We start from the raw sequence: 22,774 nt of genomic DNA, 5'->3' as shown, positions 1-22,774 counted from the left end.
CATAAGCAGAAGTCACAGTTCATTCCCTTTTTCCTTACCAGTCATTACTGTTCAGCCACTTCAAAGCATCAACCAACCCCTGCTCTGGATGAGACAAGGGACGGACTTCTAAGATTTCTCTGTTTACAAGGTCTTCTTCCCATTCTGGAGAATTCAGATTTGCTGGCAAGGAGTTTGCTGTAATTTTTTTAATTTAAAAATACCCAAAACAAAAATTAATATATTGACACTAATAGTAAAGAAATTAAAATTTAAGCTACAAAAAAAGTTGTATTATATGAAGTGTACCTTCAGCTCTTCTCAGTTTCCTTATAACTGCAATTGCTCATGGACATGGTTTAAATTAGCCAAAATAATGTGTTCAGTTTTAGACATAAAGTTTTGAACTCAATTACACTTTTAACACCAGACAGATAGGTGTCCGGTATAAGGAGTGGATGAAAGGGTTATGCCCTGATCTTCAGCACATTTATTTGGAAGTAAAGGCCACGTCCTCTGTTACTAAATTGGTGGGTTGGGAATGGAGACAGAATGGATGTGTTCCGCACACAGAGATGCAAGTACATGGCCTTTCTACCAGGTGCATAGGTTGCAGATCTACCCAGATATACTCAACCCTGACATTTTTAATCTTCCAATTAGATGACACTATTTGACCTCAAACCTTAGTGTTTTCATTTAAAGGTGCTTCCAAGTAAGCAGAACCAGAATGCAAATCATCTTCATTTATTGTGAGTAGACAGCAACCTGGTCCGAGAACCTCTTTGTAATGAATAAATATATATATAAATGAAAGTACATAGTTGGATGAGCAGGTATTTAGCTGATGTCAGTCAATGCAAGTACAGTCACTTTCTTGACATTTAAATTATATGATCTTTTTCCTTCTGTGCAATATTCGCTTGACTCTCCAACATGACAGGCAGACAATGACCTCCTAAAGAGTTGTAACATTCACAACCCCTTGTACAATAGTCAGGAAAAGAGAGAGCTCCATTAGTTTTTGAAATAGTTTTATTTTGCAGAAAGCTTGCAATGCTTCCATTTTGGAACTATGCAGTAATTTGGAGATCAGGGATGCCATTTTGGACACATTTGTCCCAGGTTCCTATCTGAGAAAAAGTTAAGTTGCTAGTCCTTACGAACACAAAAAAAGTTTTTCAAAAACAAAATTATGTTCTTTTGATAGATATAATTAATGATTAACTAGAACTTCAAACAATGCAAATATGAACAACTATAGAGGATTAATATATATTTTGTAACAGGTGATGTTTCAGAGCACAAATGTTACTACTTAAGATGCAGCTTAAAAGTGAGTTTTATTTTATAAAGTTTTAAAACTATATGTTTTCTAGTAAATTAGACAGATGGCCCATTCAGCCCAGGTGATAACTGCTGTGATTGACAGTAGTGGCTTCTTTTCACCAGCTGTTACCTCAGGTCATTTTATATGGAGATGCTAGAGACTGAAAGCATACGTTCACCTACTGTCTGACTGTGCAGTCCCCTTCTAAAGAATGTTATATATCACACTCTATATGTTCACACACTTCTATCAGATTCTCAAGGCCTTTGGATTATCATGCCTCAAAGCCATCGCTCCTATTACTGCAACAAATAACTCCTCATGCAAATGATTTACTAATGTGAGCAGTGGACCACTGAAGAAGATGTCACAAAGAAGAGTACAGCTTCTGCTGTGAAATGTGATCTCCCATAAGGCCTCTCCTCCTACTTTATAATGCTTCACACTCAGTAGACAATTCATACTAGTGATTATTTTCAAATCTAAGACAGTTTTAGTAACGTCAGCCCTGGGTCTTACTTTTCTACTTGGGTCAAGGATCAAAGAAAATTCTTAACCCTGGTTTTAAAAACAGAGTCAAGATAATCACATTACTATGATTGACAGGTACTTGACAACTTCCAGTTCCACACTCTCCAATAGCAGAACCAGGATTACTGATTACTGAGCCCCTGAGAGATTGCTGTTTGGTCTGCCAAGCCACAAATTATTCTACCTTGTGTTTAGAAAGCAACTCCTATGAAGAAAGGCTTAAGATGCTGTGCAGAAGAGAAGTCTAAGATCAGATTCCTACTAACGTGTTGTAATGTGCTTTTGGAGATGTTCTCCAGGTTCCAAAGAGAGATATCATGAGGTATGAAGAACTGGCCCTGCATTTATTAATAGACTCATGGAAAAGAGCATACAGACATGCATATGAGTGTGAATGCTTTGATGAGCTGGTAAGCATGCTCATCTGATGATGTGTATCCATGCTGCATGGGCTATATCTCTGAGTTCATATTCCATTGATGGTAATGCAGTGTGGATAGACAGGATTCACACTTGTATGCACACTTGTATGCACAGCATTCACATTTGTATGCACACTTCTAGACAGACCACAAACTTCCCCATCAATCGGTCTACTAATAAACAGGTATAACATTTACAGTGAAATTCTAAGCAGAGTTACTCCAGTCTAAACCCATTGAAATCGATGGACCTAGACTGCTTAGGATTTCACTGTTAGTTGAAAGGAGAGGCTACCCAGCATTTCTGGACCCAGTGGGTAAGAGAGACTGATATACTACTTTAGTATACCACAGACTCATGAATCCTCTGTAATCTTACTTTGCCCGGCACGTACTGTTGACATCTGGCTATGAACCATTTGCAGGGTTGAAGGGGTATCTCATAGTCAGGTTCAGTATTGTCTAACAATGTTAGTGTAATGCACCTGAATGGTACAGATTTCCTTACTATCAAGACAGCAGTAGCAAGAGAAGTGCAAGCATGGCGTTAATATCTAATCACCTGGGCAGCCTTCTTTCTGCAAAGTCTAGCCATTTCGAGAGACAAGCTGCAGTCAAAGCAAAACTGAAAACTTTATTGAGATGTAAAAGTTACATTCTATTTGCAGATCATGCTGGATCTATGCCAGGGGTCAGCAGCTTCTGATACAATCATTTGAGGTATCTTTCTAGATCATCTGCCTGCATTGGGAGTTGGGGCACCATACTTTGATGGTTCTGGTGTTCACTGAGTCTAAACCCAAGTGTAGCAATGGGTGTCCTTAACAAGTGTTGGATGTAGCCACCAGACCCTCACCTCATGGGGACCCCTATTTTGATCCCCCATTTTGGTTCTAACATGGGCTTAGGGCTAGAAAATTGAGTCTGTGTCCTGCTGAAGTTAAGCTAATAGCAGTGGCAGTGAGCCATGCCAAGCACAAGGGGGTGAGTCGTTAAGCAGAAATGCAATGCAGACCATCTCCTCCCTAAAGCTCACCTCAGGCTGATTAAACTGGAGGGCTATTCTCCCCAAGGACTTTGAATAATTTGACCCTAATGAATGACCTGGGTCTCCAAGACAATGAGCAATGGACTGGCCTCAGCTAGTTCCTTCCCTTATCATAGTGATCGTACAGAAAGATTCTTGCCCTCTCCTTAATCTTCTTATTCACCCAGTCTTAGGGCTGTGTTTCTCCAAACCTCCTCTAGGAAGTATTTTTGACTTTTATGCAAACCAGGAAAACTCTCCTTTTCAATATCAGCCTCCTCCTCACTTTAAACTTGGGTGATTCTCCAGAATTAGGTTTTCTGAAAGCCTTAATAAAGGGCAGGATCTAGCAGGTGACAGAATCTTCCCAGAGACAGCCATCTGCCTGTCTTTTGTTCACATCACTGCCCCACCTTATGACTGGCATATGCCAGATCGTGAACATCAGTACTACAAGTATAGCCCACAAATTACCAATACTTCACAGCATTGTTTCCAGTTGCTGCCCCTGTGTGGCACAGGTTCCTTGGAGACACAAGCTGGTCTCTTTCTCTACACTCCACCCTTCTATTCTTCACATCAGGACTCTACAGGATTTCCACACTCTACAAGACAGGTTGCATGTTCCCTCTGCTCCCATTTTGTTTTCCCTTATATACAGGTAGCTGTGAGGTAAAGATTTTGATGTGCTGCTTTGCAATCTCTCTCTCTCTCTCTCTCTCTCTCATTTCTTGTAACAACTGTTTAATTTAGCTTATGTTATCTTAATAAAACCCATTTTCATTTTAAGAGTGGTTATTTCCCCTCATTATTCTGAGTGTTTTGCTGAATCTGGACCTTGGTATACACTGGTTAAAGATCCCCAAAATATTGCTTTTAAATACCTTACAACACACGTTTGTTCTGGGCCAGTGAGGGGACACCTCTGCTTGTTACAGGGCCTCCATGTGTAGAGCAATTCAGGTAACATGGGGTCAGTAATGGACTGGATAGCAATATAGAGGGACTGTTGTTCAAGGATTTATCAAACTGCTCACAAGTGACATCTGTAGCTCATAGTGCCACAGCTTCGGTTGAGCTCAATCTGTCTGCTCACAGAGAAAGATGATTGGGCCATAATTACCGATGCTCTAGTAACATCCAGGTTAAATTACTCCAAAGTGTTACACATGAGGCTGCCTTTGAAAAGGGTGTGGAAACTTCAACTGATAGAAAATACAGCAGATAGGTTGTTAATTTGGACTGACTGCCATGTTGCACTGAGATTATAACATTTGGAACTGCTAGGATCCTCTTTATTGCTTTATGCTTTATTGTGAAGCCTTTGCTTGTGACTGGCCTTTCTACCCAAGGCCAAGACCAATCTCAAAGTAGTAATTAGAACAGGCAGGCAGCATGAAAGCTTCGTGTCTCACCTGAAGCATGTCTCAGGAAGCTACTGTCATGGTTGATGACAGGGATGCTAGGCAGAGAGGGCCTGTTCACCCTTTTCTTTAAGGCTATTCCAACAGGAGCTCTGGATGGGTTGCTCAGGCTGAATGGAACAGGGATGGTGGCCTCACTGCTATTAAGTGGACCAGAACCTGTAGAGAATAATTTGGAAAGGTAAGCTTTACTCTTTAGTAAAGGACACATCAGCTGAAAGAACAAGCCACAGAAGCAGACATTGTTTGTTAAATGGGATGTATCCATACAGCATTAGGGCCAATATCAGTAGTTAAAACTACAGCATTAGGAACAATGGAACACAATACTTCCTCCAGTGGGTGGGAGAACTTTTATCTTCCATTATCTCTGTTTCAGAAGTAAGGTCCTGATTGTAGTATGTTGCTTGATTTTCCCAAGTTGATTTTTAATATGACCACCCAGGAGTGCATACGTGTGGAAAGTGCTCTTCATAATTGTTTATTCACATAACTTTTTGACAAAATGGTTCTTGTGAGCAGAATCCTATTGGATCCCTAGTCTCAGAATTATCTCCAGAAAAGTTACCTGGATAATGAACTCCAAATACTGCTGTCCCCTGACTATAGATATCTTTGTGGATTAAATGTATATCTTTGAATCCATTAACTGTTCAAGCAAATCTGCATATTAGTAACATAAATACATCTGAAGGGGGGAAAATATACTTCTGTTTGCTCATAGATTATGAACATATGTAGCAAGCACCATCTTAGAAGAGGCATTCCCACTCATTTGAATTAAGGAGGGGAAATGTCACTTCTCAGATGGCATCTGGCATCCAAAGTCATTTTAAAAAATAATCTGAGGTTTTTGGATGAACCAGTTATCAATCTTATTTCCAACAAAGATTTTCTACATAATAACATAATAATAACATTCAATTTATATACCACCCCTTCAGGGCAACTTAACACCCACTCAGAGCAGTTTACAAAGTATGTTATTATTATCCTCACAACAATCACCCTGTGAGGTGGGTGGGGCTGAGAGAGCTCCTAGAAGCTGAGGCTGACCCAAGATCACCCAGCTGGCTTTAAGTGGAGGAGCGGGGAATCAAACCCGATTTTCCAGATTAGAGTCCTGCCATTCTTTTTTTTTTATATATAATTTTTTTATTTTTAATTACTAACCTCAAAAACTACAAAAAAGGGAAAAAGGGAACAGGGGGAAAGGGAAGAAACAACATATGAAAAACACACACTACATCTACGAGTATTGCATTCCCTTCATAATACAATTATTTAAAGTTAAACTTTCTAATATGCTCTTAGATTGGTAGATCTTATAAAATACGAACTACAGTCAGGATCAGGTCTTCTTCCCCTCCCTGCGTCTCGGTCGCAGCTCTCTCTGAACAGCTACAATAGCTGCGCTCACTCCCTCCTCCCCATTCCCCCCTTCAGATTTTAAATCCTCTCCTTGCTGGAGCTCTTGATGATTAAACACAAAGTCCCTCAGCTGTACTTCCGATGTTATCTTGTAGGCTTGGTCTTTATAACTGAACCAGATACCTTCCGGAAATAACCATTTGTATTTTATTTCACGCTTCCTCAGAAGAGCTGCAAACCTTTTATATTTGAATCTTCTTTTCCGAGCTAAAAATGGAACGTCCTTCGATATCTTAACCTTGTTACCCAGAAAGTCCAAGTCCACATTGTAGGAATTATATAAGATGGTGTCCCGAGTCTTCTTAGATGAAAAATCGATAATAATCTCGCGAGGCAGCTGACGCTTCGTTGCATATTTTGAAGATGTCCGGCAGACTTCCAGAATATCGCTTTTTAACTCTTCTTTAGTTGCCTTTGCGGATGACGCCAAAAGTTCCGACACCAAATCCTTTAAGTTTTCACTTTCCTCCTCCTTCACATTCTGAAGACGCAATACCGTCTGAGCACGATCCACTTGTAACCCTATCAATTGATTCTCCAAAAGCTTTACTTCTTTGTTTGTTGCTTTCATGAGTACTGCGTTTTCCCGAGCAGACTGCTCTGCCCCAGACGCTACGTCTTTAATGGTTTTCACTTCGTTCTCAACTGAGCCAACCCTTTGACCGATTTCATTTAGCTTATCAACAAAGGGCTTCATAGCTTCAACGACCAACCGTTTAACCACCTCTTCAAGAGACTCTCCTTTCCCCTGCAAAGCAGTCGAAACAGATTTTCCCACAGCAGGGCTCTGCTTTTTCATCGCCATTTTAGGGGGGGGGGAGTCCGCCAACTAAGTTCCAAAACTCAATGAAGGGGAAGATGTCCGAACCTTCTTAGCTTCAACTCCCACCAATCCTTCGCATACGCTTGGAATGACAGAAGGGATTCGCTTACTTACAGGTTTTCACCTTAATTCTGCTTGTTGCCGTTCTCCATGGCCCGGCAGCACGCGATGTGCTGCGCAAGTCTGCCGGCCTCCGTAGGAGCAAACAGGCAATTTACCCCCTGCATCGACTTCAGGGGGCTCTTCCCGCAGCACTCCGGACCCTGACCCCCTCACTGGGAGTCCTGGGGGTTAACCCTCACAGGTCAACCACCCGGTCAGGCTGCTCGGGCGCTTCCTCCCGGACCTGCGGAAAGGAGCGTCCGACATGGCCGGGAAAACGAAACCAAATCGAGTCCTGCCATTCTTAACTACTACACCAAATTGGCTCTACATGGATTCACCATAGGATCGCTTTAAAAGGACACGGAAAGAAAGATGTAAGAAGAGGCCCAAATACACACAGCTCTGAGGCCAGACATTTAAGCACCTCCCACCAGCACTAAAGATGACTTGACTTTGCATCATAACCTTGTTCTGGCAGAGTGCTGACTTGCAACTTTCCCTCTGCTGCAGCCGCCCTTCTTGGTGTTTCTACTGCAGTATGATCAGTGCATGACAATTGCAATCAGATTAACTGGTGACCGAGGCCCTGTGCCTTTTATTCTTCATTTGGAGTATGCACGACTTCACAAGTTACACCCTTCAAAACCTTCAGTGAATTTAGAAAGGTGTAAATCTGTTCAGCATTGCAGTGTCAGCTTTTTCTCTGAAATAACTGCTTTCAAAAAATATGGGTGAGTGTTTAAAACAGCAGATTTCTTACTACATGAGTAAGCGTCCCCTCTGCATGAAAATTTCCTCCAGGCTATACTTTAGTTAAAATTAACTATTATGAGGGAAGCATCTCTTTTCTCTGACTGCTGGTTTTGAAGTATATGTGGGTTTGATGACAATGATAAAGTGAGATTTAGAATTCAATAATGTCCAAGGCCATCTTATGATTCAATTCATCTATTGCTAAAATAGCTCTAATCATTTTTAAAACTTTCTTTTTGTAAAGTATAGGAAAATCTTTGATGAAACATTCTGAACCAGTACCAATGATTACAGGAACAAAAACACATGATGTTAAAATACTTTGGTGAGGAATTTTTCAGCCATGAGTGTCTTATTTCAATACTATTCAGACACATTTAAGGACATGAAGGCACATTCTGCTTTTTTGCTAGAAGGATTATCAAGTTCCCTGAAAATAAGGCAGAATATTTCAGAGTTTTTCACTAAATGATCTGGAAGTATCAGTTCCTGCAACATTGACATAGGCTGTTTCCACAAGGGACTGGGAAAAACTGCCCTCACTGTGGCAGCAACAGCAAATGGGAAGGAGGGGAGTGGGGATGTGCAGCACACCATGTCCCCATGATACTTACTGCTGCCTGCACCCTTTGGTCATGTCAGTACAGAAGTACCAATGCGACAAGAGCCCTGCCCCCCCCATGACCCAGAAATCCCTCTTGCATTTGCAGCTGAGCTATACTTCACAAATGGCTTCGGTTGACAGAACCTTCTTAGTTGTGGATAAAGAATTATTACAACCACTGGCAAAGAGGTCACCTCAGAGATAACTCTAGCTACCTGAGCAATAGTAGATATTGCCTGGACAGAAAGTTCCAGTGTAAAGAAAATAGTATTTTTGCAAAGAACCATTTTTGGTTTTGCTGTTCCTTTAATAATATTTAGACTATGCTGTACTTAAGATTCACCGCCATCTTTTAGCGAATGTTCTTTACCTTTAACGGCTGCGTGACAGCATGAAATTCAACAGGTATTATTTCCTTTTCCTCTTTAAGCCTTCATACTGGGAAAGGAAGGACCTATTGCATATCAACCTGTCATGCAACAGTCAATCCAAGAATTTTTGTCGGGGGAAAAAAATAGCAACCCTGAGATTACCTGATCTCATGGCCTGATTATTTTCCCCTTTCCACAATTTACACTCTAATCTCTTCAAAGGATAAATTTGAAATCCAGGCTGACATTTCCCCCATTTAAGTAGCCACATACCTTCCTGAGCAGTTCTCTGTAGCTGGTCAGATCTATCCTTTTCTCTTTCTTTGCGCAAAAGTTCTATCTCCCTTAACTGCTTCTGACGCATTTTCTCCTGAGCAGACTTGGATATGGTCACAAGGATCTGAAGACAGAAAGGAGACGCACAGTAGTGCATGAAACAGACCTAACCCTTGCTATGTGCAAGAGTTACTGAAAAATTACTTCCATGAGAAACTGACACTGTAGCGTGACTAGGGCCTAATAACTCATTGCCTGCAAGCATGTGCAATGAAATCCCAATGGTCATTTTTTTTTTAAAAAAAGGAAAAACAAAAATGCGTAATTTGAGTGGTAAAATAGTGGGCTGGGAAAGGGTTAAGCAGCCCTTTTAAATGACCACCATTTCTCCACCTCCTCAGGAAGCAGCTTTTCCTTTAGAAAAAGTCAGTCAGGCTTCTATTATCCGCACTTGTTATTTAATGGACAGCTAGGCTCTGAGGATGCTCACAAGTAGACATGGGCATAAACTGAAAAAATTTAACGAACCAGCAGTTCGTGGTTTGGTGCCAACGACGAACTCAAACCAGTGAACCACAACGAACTTTTCCCGTTGCCGAACCGGTTCGAGGTTCGTGGGCGTCAGAACGGCCCCCATTGGAATTAGAGAGCCCATATTCCTGGGGAGTGTTTAACAAGCTCTCCTCCAGCCATTACCCAAGTTTGGTCAAGATTGCAATAGGGATCTAAGCTCCAATTAAACTCTCTCTGTCTCTCTCCCCAAAGGCTAGCAAGTAGCAAGCAACAGCTCTGTCACACTCCACTGCTTTTTATAAGCTGAGGTCCCATTGAGCAACACAGGAGGTCTGTGGTTGGCCGTCAGAGCTACCTATCAGGGTTTGCAGGGATGATATCGGAGTGCCCATGGCTACAGAACACCCCCTCCCTCCCCCAGGTGTCTTCTCTCAACCTGTAACTGCTTTGCAGCTCCGTGGTTGGAAGGAAGACCTGCCGATCAAGGTAAGCTGGGCTTCCATTCACGTTTCCAGGGCGACAGAAGGAGTGCAAACAGAGATCAGGCATTCCCCCGGCTCCATTTCCAAGGGAATTGATTGATGGTGCCTGACTGTCTGGCTTCACGAACCGTGGAAGAACGCACCAAACTGCGCCTCTAACAAACACTGGTTCGTTAGCCATGGACGCTTACGAACCGCCAGATCGCAAACGGAAGATTGAGCGGTTCGTGGTTTTTTTTGGTTCATAATGCAGTTCATGCCCATGTCTACTCACAAGTAAAGAATTATTCTTATGTCAGTATCACTAAGGCCTGTGACCTGAAGCCACACAGGGCCAAACTAAATGTGATGGTGTCCTTGTGTCAGATCCATGGGTGATGATGTCATTTTAAAGTCTGGTGAGGCAATTTAAAAATGCCACAAAAGAATGATCCTGATTTGGCCTGCAGCATGGTGGAAAGAGGTGTTCTTGTCCCACTCCAACCCCACATGCCTTTTCAAGTGCCAAAGCAGGAGCAGTAGGAAAAAAGAACAATTGATTATGCTGTGCTGCCTTGCAGCATTTTTGAATCACGTAATTAGGCTTTAAATTTATTTATTTATTTAATTCAATTTATATTCCACTCACACCAGAAGCAGGCTCAGAGTGGATCACAAGAATAAAAATCAACAGGGTAGCATAATAGTGTAAACGCATCAATAACAATTCATTAAAACAGCAGCAGTAGCATCCATGGGTCATACTTGTGGACACCATCATATCTAGTTTGGCCCACAAATACAATGGTCATCCCTGTTACTCCCATTGGCAAACCATGGATCAGCACTGAGGAAATGAGTTACACATAATGATACAGCTAAGAAAGAATTAGTGTGTGGAGGAAAGGCCATTTGCCTCCTAGTGGTGTCTAGAAAGAAGCAATAGCAATGTGTTTGTTAAGATGGCTGCTTAGGATTGCCAGGCTGTGTCTGGAACCGAGCAAGAGGGTTGGAGGCAGAGAAATGTGGGAGGGGGGCACAGCATCATTTGTACTATTATGTTACTTCTAGGAAAAACACAGAAGTGTTATAGGGTCGTTCTAAGAAATGCTGGAAACTCTATGGTAAAAACCAAGAGTTTCCGGTGATTTCCAGAGATATCCTAAGTCACTCCTGGGTTTTCCCCTGAATTGATGCTGGGTCGCAGAAATTAGTTGCCGGTAGGTAACTAAGGCTGGAAGAGGGAATAAACCTATGGCTACTGGAGTTGTTGCAGTTAGGACCACTCGGCCAAGTGCCTCTGACAGAGCAGATGTGGGGGTGCCATGCCAAAGCCATTGCGATTGAGGCGAATGCTCATAAATGGTGGTTTAAACTGTAAGTGTGAAAAGGTTCAGTCTTTCATAAGCATCTGGAATCAGTTCTTTGTGGAACCTGGAGGGATCTGCTTAAAGTCTCATTATAACAGGCGTGATCAACCAAAGAGACAACAGACCTAATGCTGAAATTGTCACACGTGTACCTCACTAACTGATTTTTTTTCTTGTCATACTTTTCTTTCCCACTGCTGTTAAATCAAGTGCTAAAAGGCATTTCCACGATCCCACCAAAAGGCCCTTATTAGAATAGGAAGGGGGAAATCAGCACATACCCTTCCATTGTTCTCCTTCCACTCATCCTCTTTTACAAGGTGAGTACTGGAGAGCTGGCAACCTTCTTTCAACAGCCCCAGACTGAGAGAGTGGGTAGTTAAAGGTAGTAAGGGTTCAGCAGATGCAGCAGCCTTCAAGGAGGTAGACAGGCTACGTCTGAAAGCAGGCAAAGAAGATTCCAGCATTCTGGTTTCTAAGGAGCAAAACAACCAACATGTTAGCATGGACAAAAATGAAACAAAAAGCATTACTGTAGACAACATAAGCCCAGAAATTATACAATATATTAATGTATATGAATGATATAAACCAGGAAGATACGGCAACAGATTGAAATAGTTCTTTATGGATGAACACAAAAAATAACGGGAGTGATTGATACCATGAAAAAAGCAAACTTTTCTACTTCTGACTAAGGGTGATGATATTAGGGGTGTGTGCATCAGGGTATCTGGAATACTTTCTGTATTTGGTATTCCAAATATTAGGGCCCAAAAGTACCAATTTAGTATTTGGATCCAGACTTTATTCAGCAATCTGGATCCATTATTCTCTATGGGATAACCTATTGGGGGCTGGGTGGCATTTTTCAAGCGAACTCCACCAAAATTGCAAGGAAGCTAATGTCCACTGTAGACAAGTTTCAAGAATACTGAACCCAGGGATCCAATTTTATGGGCCCCTGAACAAGCTGCCCCCACCCTAAGGGAGGAAAAAAATCCAAGCTGACTTTCCAGCAAAAACAAAAGAAAACACCCCGTTAATCAAAAAGGCAGGGCAAGGCAACCATTAGCCAAAGGCTCAGTCCCAACATATCAACGCACAGCAGCAGAACCACCACTTGTAGTAGTAGTATTCTTTATTACAGCACTTAGCCAGTACAGAACCACCACCTGGCACAATGTACTGGCAATGGCAAACAAATGCACACAGTAGTAACTTAGTATAAGATCTCCCTCCCAAGAAAGGCCTCGGAAAGTGAGAGGAAAGGGTAACTTTGGGTAACCCTAGTTCTCCTCTCTCAGCAGTCTACAATCTACACTTCCATTTTCTGGCTTTGAGGAACCTAGAGACACAGCTGTAGAAGCTGCCTTTCATCACTGGCCCTCCTGTTCCACCCCTGTGCAAAAGAAAGTTTAGTTAACACAACAACAACACAACAGCATGCTGCACTAGATTCATTTTGGGTCCTTCTGTGGGTGTTTCTACTTGTTTTAATTTAACATTGGCATGTATGTGGTGTGAATTCTTTAATTTCCCTAGCATCTCTCTTCCTCTTCCAATGGCAAGAGAACATTTTTGGTGCTGCTTTTCTTAACTTTCTTTCCCCCACCTTCTCAACACAGACTGGCAGACAAGTCAGGCATAAGAAGGACGTGTTCGTGTCAATCACTCTCAAAGCCCAGAGTCGGGTAACTGAAAAAGCAGCAAGTTGACCTTCAGAAAGACCAGCAGCTCAACTCTCCAGGGAAGGTGGGAAGTACGATGAGGGTTGACCATGTTCCCACATGGGAGAAGACAGACTTGTTCTGCATGCTCATCAGAGGACACATGAGAGGCCTCTGAGCCACAAGAGAAGTCTGGCCAGACTGCCTCTTTCTTGGCCCAGTAACAAGTGGCATGCAACTTGCAGGGCTCTGAAAAGTTGTCCCTGACTAAGTAGTCCCTGACTGTTGCCTTTGCCAAATCCTGGTTCATGTGCCTCACATTCCCAGAGGGCCCAAGCGCCTCCTCAATGGCCAACATTTTGCATCAACATCTCAGGAGTGGCTATGGGTGAATCCTGCACAGAAGAGGAGGTGCAACAGTAAAGCAGCCCTCCCTCTCCTCCCCTTCTGCTGGCAAGATGCACCTCTTGGCCTGTACATACTGCTCCTGCCAATAGAGCTCATCTCTGAAACTGGAGAACTTCCTGGCCCACTTGGTGATACTGCCCTTGACACATGGTCACCAACATGTATGGTTCCTTCTCAGTGAAAGGTTGCAGGTGGGACGTGATGCCCTCTTGCAGCCTTATAACAAGCACGCACACTGCTGGGACAAGGTCTGCATGTCTTGTGTCTGTGTCAGAAGGCCATTTTCCTCTAAAGCATTTGCTTCAAAGGAATGATCAGACCCAGGGTGGCTGTGTCAGACGAGACCATGATGGTGAAGTCCTTAAAGGTTTAGCAAGTGATATGCATGCTGCAATGAGAGCAGGTCCAAATGTCTGGTGTGAAATGCACACTTCTCCCAGCACCGTAAGACAACTGTGCCTTCACATGGTCCCTGGCAGTCCTTTACCATGACCTTATTCAGTGTGGTACAAGCAAGGAGTGTGTACCAAGGACAGACTTCTTGGCGCACCCTGTGGAAGTTGACATCCTCGACAATGAAAAAGGGAGTTTGTCAAGAGTGAGCATCTTGCCAATGAGTCAAGTGACCCTCTTCCCTGCCCTCTGGATCCCCCTTCTTGGCACACTACTGTCACCCCACCAAACCTTTCTGTCAGTGATGCTTGGCATCTCTTCCCTACAGGAACCATGAGAGGGACAGTGCTAGAGATGGTCATGGGACACACACACACCTCTCAGACTGCTGGCGACCGTGTGAAAGCAGCGCTCTCTCCCTTCAAAGAAGTGCCATCTGGTGGTGCTTCTTCAAGTGGTTCTTGAGACTGGTAGTTGAGAGATGAGCCAGATCTTTCCCTCTACTGATCCAGGCCCTACACAGCTGGCATAGCATGGGATCCTTCGTCTTCTGGAAGTGATCCCAGATGGCAGAAGTGTAGGGAGACCCATGTTTCCCTGCAGCAGTGGGCACTAAGGGTGTGCAGAAAAAAAAATCGGGTTTCCCGCTTTGGGAACCCCAAAGTGGGAAAAAATTGTAAATAAGGGATTTCCGAAGCGGCACACCACTCCAGGAATCACTTATTTAACCCACTTCGGTGTGCTCTGTAAATATTTGGAGCACACTGACAAACTTCCCTGCCCAGCTGCTTATTTCACCCGATGGGAGGGGCAGGAGGGGATTCCCTCCTGCTCCTCCCATCAGGAGAAATAAGCGGCGGGGGGGGCAGTTTAAATCCCACCAGCTTCAGCTGCCTGGCGGGGTACTCCCTGCCAAACTGTTGATTTGGGGGTTAAAATGCCCCTTTCCGTGCCACTGCATGTGGAAATCCTGAATCTTTGTGAATCGGGTCCGATTTGGGTATTTTTCCTGAACTGGAAATCCAAATTGCACACCCCTAGTGGGCACCCCAGGAGCCACCTCCTGTGAGGCGCTCGGAGCAAACACACTATATCTAGGGGGAGGGGGCAGAAGGAGATGGCCGAGGGCAAAGGGGTTGCGATGGCAGCACCCTGCGGGGGGGGTACTCCCTATATTTCTTCCTCTTTTGCCACCTCCATCTTGTCCTCATGCTTCTCCTTGTAAATCATACTGTTGGCCTCAGAGGAAACTAGAGAAAGCTCACTGGTAGTGATCCTCTTTTCTAATTCCTCCAGCAACCTCTGGGTCCCTGGGGTGAGCTAAAGCACCAGAAGACTCACAACCCCCAAATCCACCCCAAGGACACCTTATGATGCTGCAAGAGGACGGGCTGGTGGAAGGCAGCATCCGGTAGGGTTGCCAGCCTCCAGGTAGTAGCTGGAGATCCCCCGGAATTACAACTGGTCTCCAGGCCACAGAGATCAGTTCACCTGGAGAAAATGGCTACTTTGGGGGTGGACTCTATGGAATTATGCCATGCCAAGGTCCTTTCCCTCCCCAACTCCCTCTTTCTCCAGGTTTCTCCAGGTTTCACCCCCTAGATCTCCAGGAATTTCCCAACTTGGAGCTGGCAATCATAGCATTGGGGCAAGCCTCTTGTGCAGGTGGGGAGAAAGCTGTAGCTCTCTCTCTCCTCTCCACTCCACTACTCTTCTCCTTCATATTTCCTCCAGGGCCCCACTGGACTCCTCTCCTTTCACCCATTCTGTCTCCTCACTAGTAATACTGATACTTTCGGAGTAGGCCTACCTGAACTGTGCTACATTCCCTAACACAGCAGTAACCCACAAAATTCCCCCCCCCACACACACAATTTTGGGGTTTTTTCAATACCAAGTCAAATATCAGAAGAATTTTTAAAAAGTCTACTAGAGTCTACACCCCAAAAGTCTACTAGAGACAAAAAAATAAACAACTGCAATGTAAAACAAGAAACACCTCTTTAATAGAGGTAAAGAGCAAGTTGCCCACCCACCCCCCAAAACAGCAAGCAACTCTTAACATATTAACAATGAACAGTAGCTAACCTTTAAATCAACAAGAAAAAGCACTCCCTCCCACAAGAAAAGCAACTCTTAATAATAACACCAAGCAACTATCAAGCAAAAGCAATCTCCCCCCACAACAGCAGCAAGCAACAACCACCTGAAAACAAGCAAAAGCAATTATTAAATAAACTGAAAAGAAACTCAAGAAATTGTCGAAGGCTTTCACGGCCGGAGAACGATGGTTGTTGTGGGTTTTCCGGGCTGTATTGCCGTGGTCTTGGCATTGTAGTTCCTGACGTTTCGCCAGCAGCTGTGGCTGGCATCTTCAGAGGTGTAGCACCAAAAGACAGAGATCTCTCAGTGTCAGTGAGAGATCTCTGTCTTTTGGTGCTACACCTCTGAAGAGGTGTAGCTGCTGGCGAAACGTCAGGAACTACAATGCCAAGACCACGGCAATACAGCCCGGAAAACCCATAACAACCAAACTCAAGAAAACTTGCCCCTTTCCCCACCCTTACTCTACCTCTCCCCAACCCAACTCCAGGCCAATCCCCTCCCCCCCAAAAAAGGGTTGTGAGATGGAGTCCAGACTAATTCCGGACCTGGGGAAAAGCAGAGGGGACTTACTTTTAATGCACACTCCTGGGGCAGCATGATGACATCACTGCAGAAAATGACATCATCACGCCAATCCCCCTTCCACTTCTAGGTGCCACTCCTGTGCAGCCGCAGGCCACCTGGGCCCTCAGACTTGCTGGCTGCTCCTGAGCACTGCCGCACAGTCGCAGGAGGCCACTTGGGCACTGGGCTGACTGGTTGCTTCTGACTGGTGCCTTGCAACCAAAGGAGGGGAGAGGGAAGGGAGAAAGAGGATGTTTTCCCCAGATAGTCCCCCCAAAATACTAGACTGTCTGGGTAAATACTGGACACCTGGCAATCCTACCTGCAAATCAGGAAAAAAATGAGTCTATGACTCTCAAACCAAGCAGCAGTTCTTCAGGTGGTTCTCCAGACAAGCAGCAGCATTAATCCAAATTGCAGATCCAAAATGCAGAGGTAAATCCAAAAGACAGACTCCCAGAACAGCCAGAGGCTAAGACCCCTGATAGCACGGTCTCTGGAAATCTTACTCAAAATGGAGTCTGCTCTGAGCAAGACCTGCTTTTATGTTCTTGCAAGAATTCGAAAAAGGCTCTCCCATCAAATATTCCCTAATTGGCCAGACAAGTAGAGCTCCTTCACTAACTGGTCACTCACTCTCTGTCTCTCTTCCTCCTGCCTTTCTCCCCTCTCTGTCCTACCACCTGGGGATAAAAGCCTGGGAAAGAACAGAAGGGATAAGCCAGTTAGTTTTAAAATTTGGAATATTTGTACAATTCTAAAAACAATTCTGAGTACAAATATGAGTACAATTCTGGTTGTTCCACTTCAAAAAAGGAAATCATAGAGCTTGAGGAGCAGAAAGGGGCAATCAATATGAAGAAAAGGTAGGAAGATCTTTCCAATTACTAAAAGGCTGGAATTGAGGGCAATTTGCATTAGAAAAAGAGCCGACTAACAAACTGCATAGAAGTTATAAAATTATGTATAGTGAGGAGTGCATACAGAAAAGTATTTTGTCTCATAAAACTAGAATTCAGGCTCACTGAATGAAAATGATTGGCAAAAGATTAACAGGAATAAGAAAGGACTCCTTCGCAAAACAGAATTCACTGTGACAAAATGTTGTGAGGCTACTTCAAAGTGAGAAATTGCTGAATTATATTTTATCAGAAAGGTAAATAGTATTCATTATGTTTGTATCAAGAGGAGCTTTTCTCATTCGTTGCGGTAATTGTATTAGTTCAATAAAACTTGAAAGACTGTGTAATTGCCAGTTACTGCTACTGTGAATGGTCACTGTACTCATCTTTTATATATCTGATATTTGCATAGAAATGTTTGTTTGCAGCTCTTACATTTCATGATGGTTGCCAACCTCCAGGTGGGGCTTGGAGATCTCCCAGAATCACAGCTGCTCTCCAGAGAAAATGCTGCTGTGGGGGGGCAGACTGTATGGCATCCCATTCCTGCTGAGCTCTCTCCCCTTCCCAAACCCCACCCTCCCCTGGCTCATCCCCCAATGCCCAGTAATTTCCATATTCAGAGTTGGCAACCCTACATTTCATTGTCTTTAGGGTAAAAATCCCACTGTTTAAAATTTTTCTGTCTGCAGCCAAGGAGGACTCAGTTAACAATCAGATTAAGTGGATTCTATTTCATATAAGCTAATGCCACAGCATGTCTTCTAGTCTTTATTGTGCCACAAAGCTCCTTTTTTTGGCTGCAACAAGCATGTCTACTTCTCTGGATAATCTGAAATGGTGACTCTTGAGCTTTATGGAAAATCTAGGTAAACTGGATATCATTCTTCCTGAGAAAGAGTATCCAACTCACACCTCTTGACTGTCATTCTTTCTGAGGATAATAATTTCCACCATCTCTCCCTGCCTCTAGAAATAACCTGCATGAAACGATAGTGTTGATGACACTTCTGCCTGTATGTTCTTCATTCTTTTCTCCAGTGAGGATAGAACTTCCTGGCACTGATACAGACTGATTATCAGCAGTGCAGTTCTACACAGTTACTCCAGTCTAAATTCATTGACATCCGCTGGTTTAATCTGGAGTAACTCTCCATACGATTGCACCACAAAACTTGAGGGAAGCTGACAAGTGTCCAACCTGTGTCAGGCGTCACTTGTAGCTTGGCTCTTAGAGAGGTAGCTTGCCATTGCCTACCTTTGCACAGTAGCCCTTGTCTTCCTTGGTGGTCTCCCATCAAGGTACTAATCAATGCCAACCCTACTTAGCTTCCAACATCTGACAAGACTGGGGTGGCTTGCCCCCTCTCCAATTCCATACTGTTTTTACTTCTGTGTATTGGTGTTGCCTGCTGTTCTGTCTATTGGAATGTAGCCTATGAGCATTCTGCAGCCAGAAGCAGATCTTTCCCTGCCTTCTCTTTCTCCAGCAGCTTACCATGCCCCCCATGGCATTGCTTAGGGTTGGGGGGGCATCACTGTCCAAAAGCCATGCAAGTCCAGCATCTGCAACAAGGACAAGAAATTGAATAAGATTGTCCCATCAGCAGAGCATGCAAAGAACGTGCACCCATTAGTGATTTACTTTGTTGCTAATGTATTTTTCATGCCATTTACAGTGCTGTTTTAGTTATTTTTATCTTATTGTTTTAAGCCTCCTTGGACATATCTGGAAAGCTGGGACAAATACTTTTAATAAATATTCAGAGTGCTCTCTCACACATACCTTTGCAGAGGAGTAAGTATATTCTCAAGTGTCTCTCTCATTAAGAGGTTTGCCCCTTAGCTTCTGTGCCTGTTATAAAGCTGGATTTTACAAAAAAATAAAAAACCTGCTCCCCAAGAATCCCATTTGAACTTGGTACAGCACATCCAAATGCCAGTTTGAAAAGGGATTAGATGTGCCTCCAATGTGTAGGAGCCATACAGACTGTGCATTTGTTTTATTATTTATTTGTGTTATTTATAATCTGCCTTTCTCACTGAGACTCAAGGTAGATTACATAATGTGAGTCAGTACAGTCAATATCAGATACATTTCAATAAACTTGTAATAGGGTATATACATGCAAATTTGTAAAGATCTAAAACCAACAAAAATCCAATACAGAGCTGAAGAAATGCTGAAACAGAGCACAAGCAATCCTACAACAGACATATTAAACAACATGGGATCAGTTGCTGGCTTCCAGGTGTTAATGCAGGGGCAAAAACAGGCCTTCCTTTTCACAGAATACCTCCTGAACCAAAAGTACAAACAGTTACTGTAGTGGACAGGCCATTAAAATCCAAAGCATTCCCCAGGAGGTAGGGCAGGAGTCAGACTAAATGTAGTTATTCGCTTCATTTATACCCTGCTTTTCTCCCCAATAGGGACCCAAAACAGTTTACTTCATTCTCCTGTCCTCCCATTTTATCCTCACAACAATCGTGTAAGGCAAGTTAAGCTGAGAGTGTGTAACTGGCCATAGGTCACCAGCAAGATTCCATTGCAGAATGGGGGTTTGAACTTAAATCAGGGACATGGGCAAATTAAACGAAGGAGGTACAGAGACCCAGGCGAAAATAAAGGAAGGACTGGCAGGTTTACACCACAGGTCTGAGGCATCACTTCTTACCACTGACCTCAGTTTGCATATTGTATGCTCTTCCACTCATTTCAGACCTGTATTACATTCCTCACTTCATTGATTGAAAAGGGATTTTGTTTAAGTGATGGCATATTCTTGTGCTTTATTGTAACAGACAAGTATTTACAGCCAAGGCAAAATAAATGTCCTCCTCTTTAAAAGCAAATTAAACACCGCTTTAAAAGAATATATCTGCTGAAGTGGTTGCCACAATAAATCCCTTTCTGAGGCATTCCCTATAGTGGGCTCATTATCAGAGCTAGCAGTGTAGCCCCCTTGAAATTAGCACCTTTGACCAGGCAGTCACCCTTCAGACAGTGAGTGAAATCTCATTTTCACACACAAAGCAAGACGTGCTCACCAGCAGAGGCACAGAGAACTAACAATGCTATGGCTTAAAAGTGTTAAAGCCACACCGGAAAGTAATCTTAGTTTACACAACAATGCTATTTAAAAACCAATAGCATATTTTCTATTATTAAATGACGAGATACGAGTGCTGTTACAGGATTAGCCTAAAAAAGTGTTTTATCATTAAAACTCCCACATTAAAAGCTATCCTTTTTCTCATTCAGTAGACCAGAATTACAGGTTCATATTGTCACATACTACAGTGAACAGCACTGTGGCAACAGAAATAGATCCTGCCAGCTTCAAAACTTGTGCTCTTACCCCAAAACGTTAGCCAGGTAACAAGTGTAGGTTAACTTGTAGCCTGGTTCATGTTATCCAAGTGTTATAAGTGAAACTTTGCTCGAGTTGCATCTTACTTTCTCTTGGAAATCTGAAATTAAATTGGAGAGGTGGATCATGTGGTAAATTCCTACAATATTGCCTCTCTCCTTTTCCCTTACTTCCCTTAACTGAGGCCAATAGCGTTAACATGGAAGCTTCTCCCATGTTCTTCCACAGCCTGTGATTTCCAAATTTCAAGTATTATTGGTATGTCTGGGAGTCTAATCAATGCAAAGCTTTCCAGCTCACACATAGTTTTTGACCAGGCAGTCACCCTTGAGACAGTGAGTGAAATCTCATTTTCACACACAAGGCAGAACTTGCTCGCCAGCAGAGGCAAAGTTTGGTGTAGCGGTTAAGAGCGTGGGACTCTAATCTGGAGAGCTGGGTTTGATTCCCCACTCCTCCACTTGAAGCCAGCTGGGTGACCTTGGGCTAGTCACAGTTCTCTGGAGCTCTCTCAGCCCCACCTACCTCACAAGGTGTTTTGTTGTGGGGATAATAACATACTTTGTAAACCGCTCTGAGTGGGCATTAAGTTGTCCTGAAGAGTGGTATATAAATCAAATATTATTATTATTATTTATTTATTAATTTATTTATTTAAAGTCTATTCATCTCATCTTTCATTGCAGTTAAGTCAGCTCTCTTTATACTAAAAGGTTAAAATGCTTACACCAGTATTCTAAGAAACAGTATCCAAAATGGTTTCATAGTGTATACTAGTTCCTAAACAGATCTCTGGGTATTCACTCCAACATGTGTGCCTTGTTTCCTGGTCTCCAGACATTGATCACTCTGGTTCACATATTATTTAAAATCTTTATATGCCACCTATTCAACATGCCATACAAGAAGCCACCCAATATAGTAACAAGAAAAATAATAAAATCTTAACATTTTAAAGCAAAATAAAACAATGTAAAATAGCAGAATTGCAGTAAAAATAACAATATGATATAAAGTACAAAATAAAAACATCAAAAAGTCAGCTTCTAATACAATACACAATTTTAAGGATGATATGAAGATATAGAAATTGCTTAAGATTTTTTATTTCTTGGCTCAATCATCAGCCAAAAGGGAGACCGTGACTAAGAAATCAGAAGGATATTGACACTTGGAAGGGCAGCCATGAAGGAACTAAAAAAGATCCTTAAGGACTAGGATTTGTTACTGGAGACCAAGATAATTCATACTATGGTATTCCCTATTACTATGTATGGATGTGAAAGTTGGACAGTGAAAAAAGCTTAAATGACTAAACTGAGACTATTGTACTTTGTTCACTTCATGAGAAGACAAGACTTACTAGAAAACACAATTCTAGGAAAGGTGGAAGGCAGTAGGGAAAAAGTAAGTCCTAACGTGAGATAGATTGATGCAATAAAGGAAGCCACGGCCTTCAGTTTGCAAGACCTGAGCAAGGCTGTTAGGGATAGGATGTATCAGAGGTCACTAATTCTTAGAATCGCCATAAGTCAGAAGCCACTCACCTTACCTCTGAAGTGGAAGGAGACACAAAGCATTGCCTGAACTGACAATTGTAACATTCAGGGAGGTCACACAGATGAAGGTGGTCCCTAATATACTCTGGTCCCAGGCCACTTTGAACTTCAACAATCCAAATCAGCAGCTTAAATTGAGTAATAACAATAATAATAATAATAATATTCTATTTATATACCACCCTTCAGGACAACTTAATGCTCACTCAGAGTGGTTTACAAAGCATGTCATTATTATGGGTGGGGCTGAGAGAGCTCCAGAGAACTGTGACTAGCCCAAGGTCACCCAGCTGGCTTCAAGTGGAGGAGTGGGGAATCAAACCCAGCTCTCCAGATTAGAGTCCCGTGCTCTTAACCACTATACCAAACTATATATTG

General features: G+C 42.9%; 1 protein-coding gene across 4 annotated transcripts in view; it reads right to left on the bottom strand.

Annotated features, from left to right (window-relative positions):
• TOGARAM2 (TOG array regulator of axonemal microtubules 2) overlaps positions 1-22,774 on the bottom strand; it is a 79,936-nt gene that overhangs the window by 34,182 nt on the left and 22,980 nt on the right. For all 4 annotated transcript variants that reach the window (XM_054983025.1, XM_054983035.1, XM_054983014.1 and 1 more), the window contains 4 exons: positions 11,702-11,895; positions 9,074-9,200; positions 4,705-4,872; positions 39-177 (listed from right to left, as the gene is read on the bottom strand). In XM_054983025.1, coding sequence (XP_054839000.1) covers positions 39-177; positions 4,705-4,872; positions 9,074-9,200; positions 11,702-11,895 — 628 coding nt within the window. The remainder of the gene's footprint in view (positions 1-38; positions 178-4,704; positions 4,873-9,073; positions 9,201-11,701; positions 11,896-22,774) is intronic.

Source organism: Eublepharis macularius, chromosome 1 (assembly GCF_028583425.1).
Source record: "Eublepharis macularius isolate TG4126 chromosome 1, MPM_Emac_v1.0, whole genome shotgun sequence".
Classification (NCBI taxonomy): Eukaryota; Metazoa; Chordata; class Lepidosauria; order Squamata; family Eublepharidae; genus Eublepharis; species Eublepharis macularius.
Note: the sequence above shows the minus strand (reverse complement) of the source record. Positions and strands in the feature narration are given on the sequence as shown.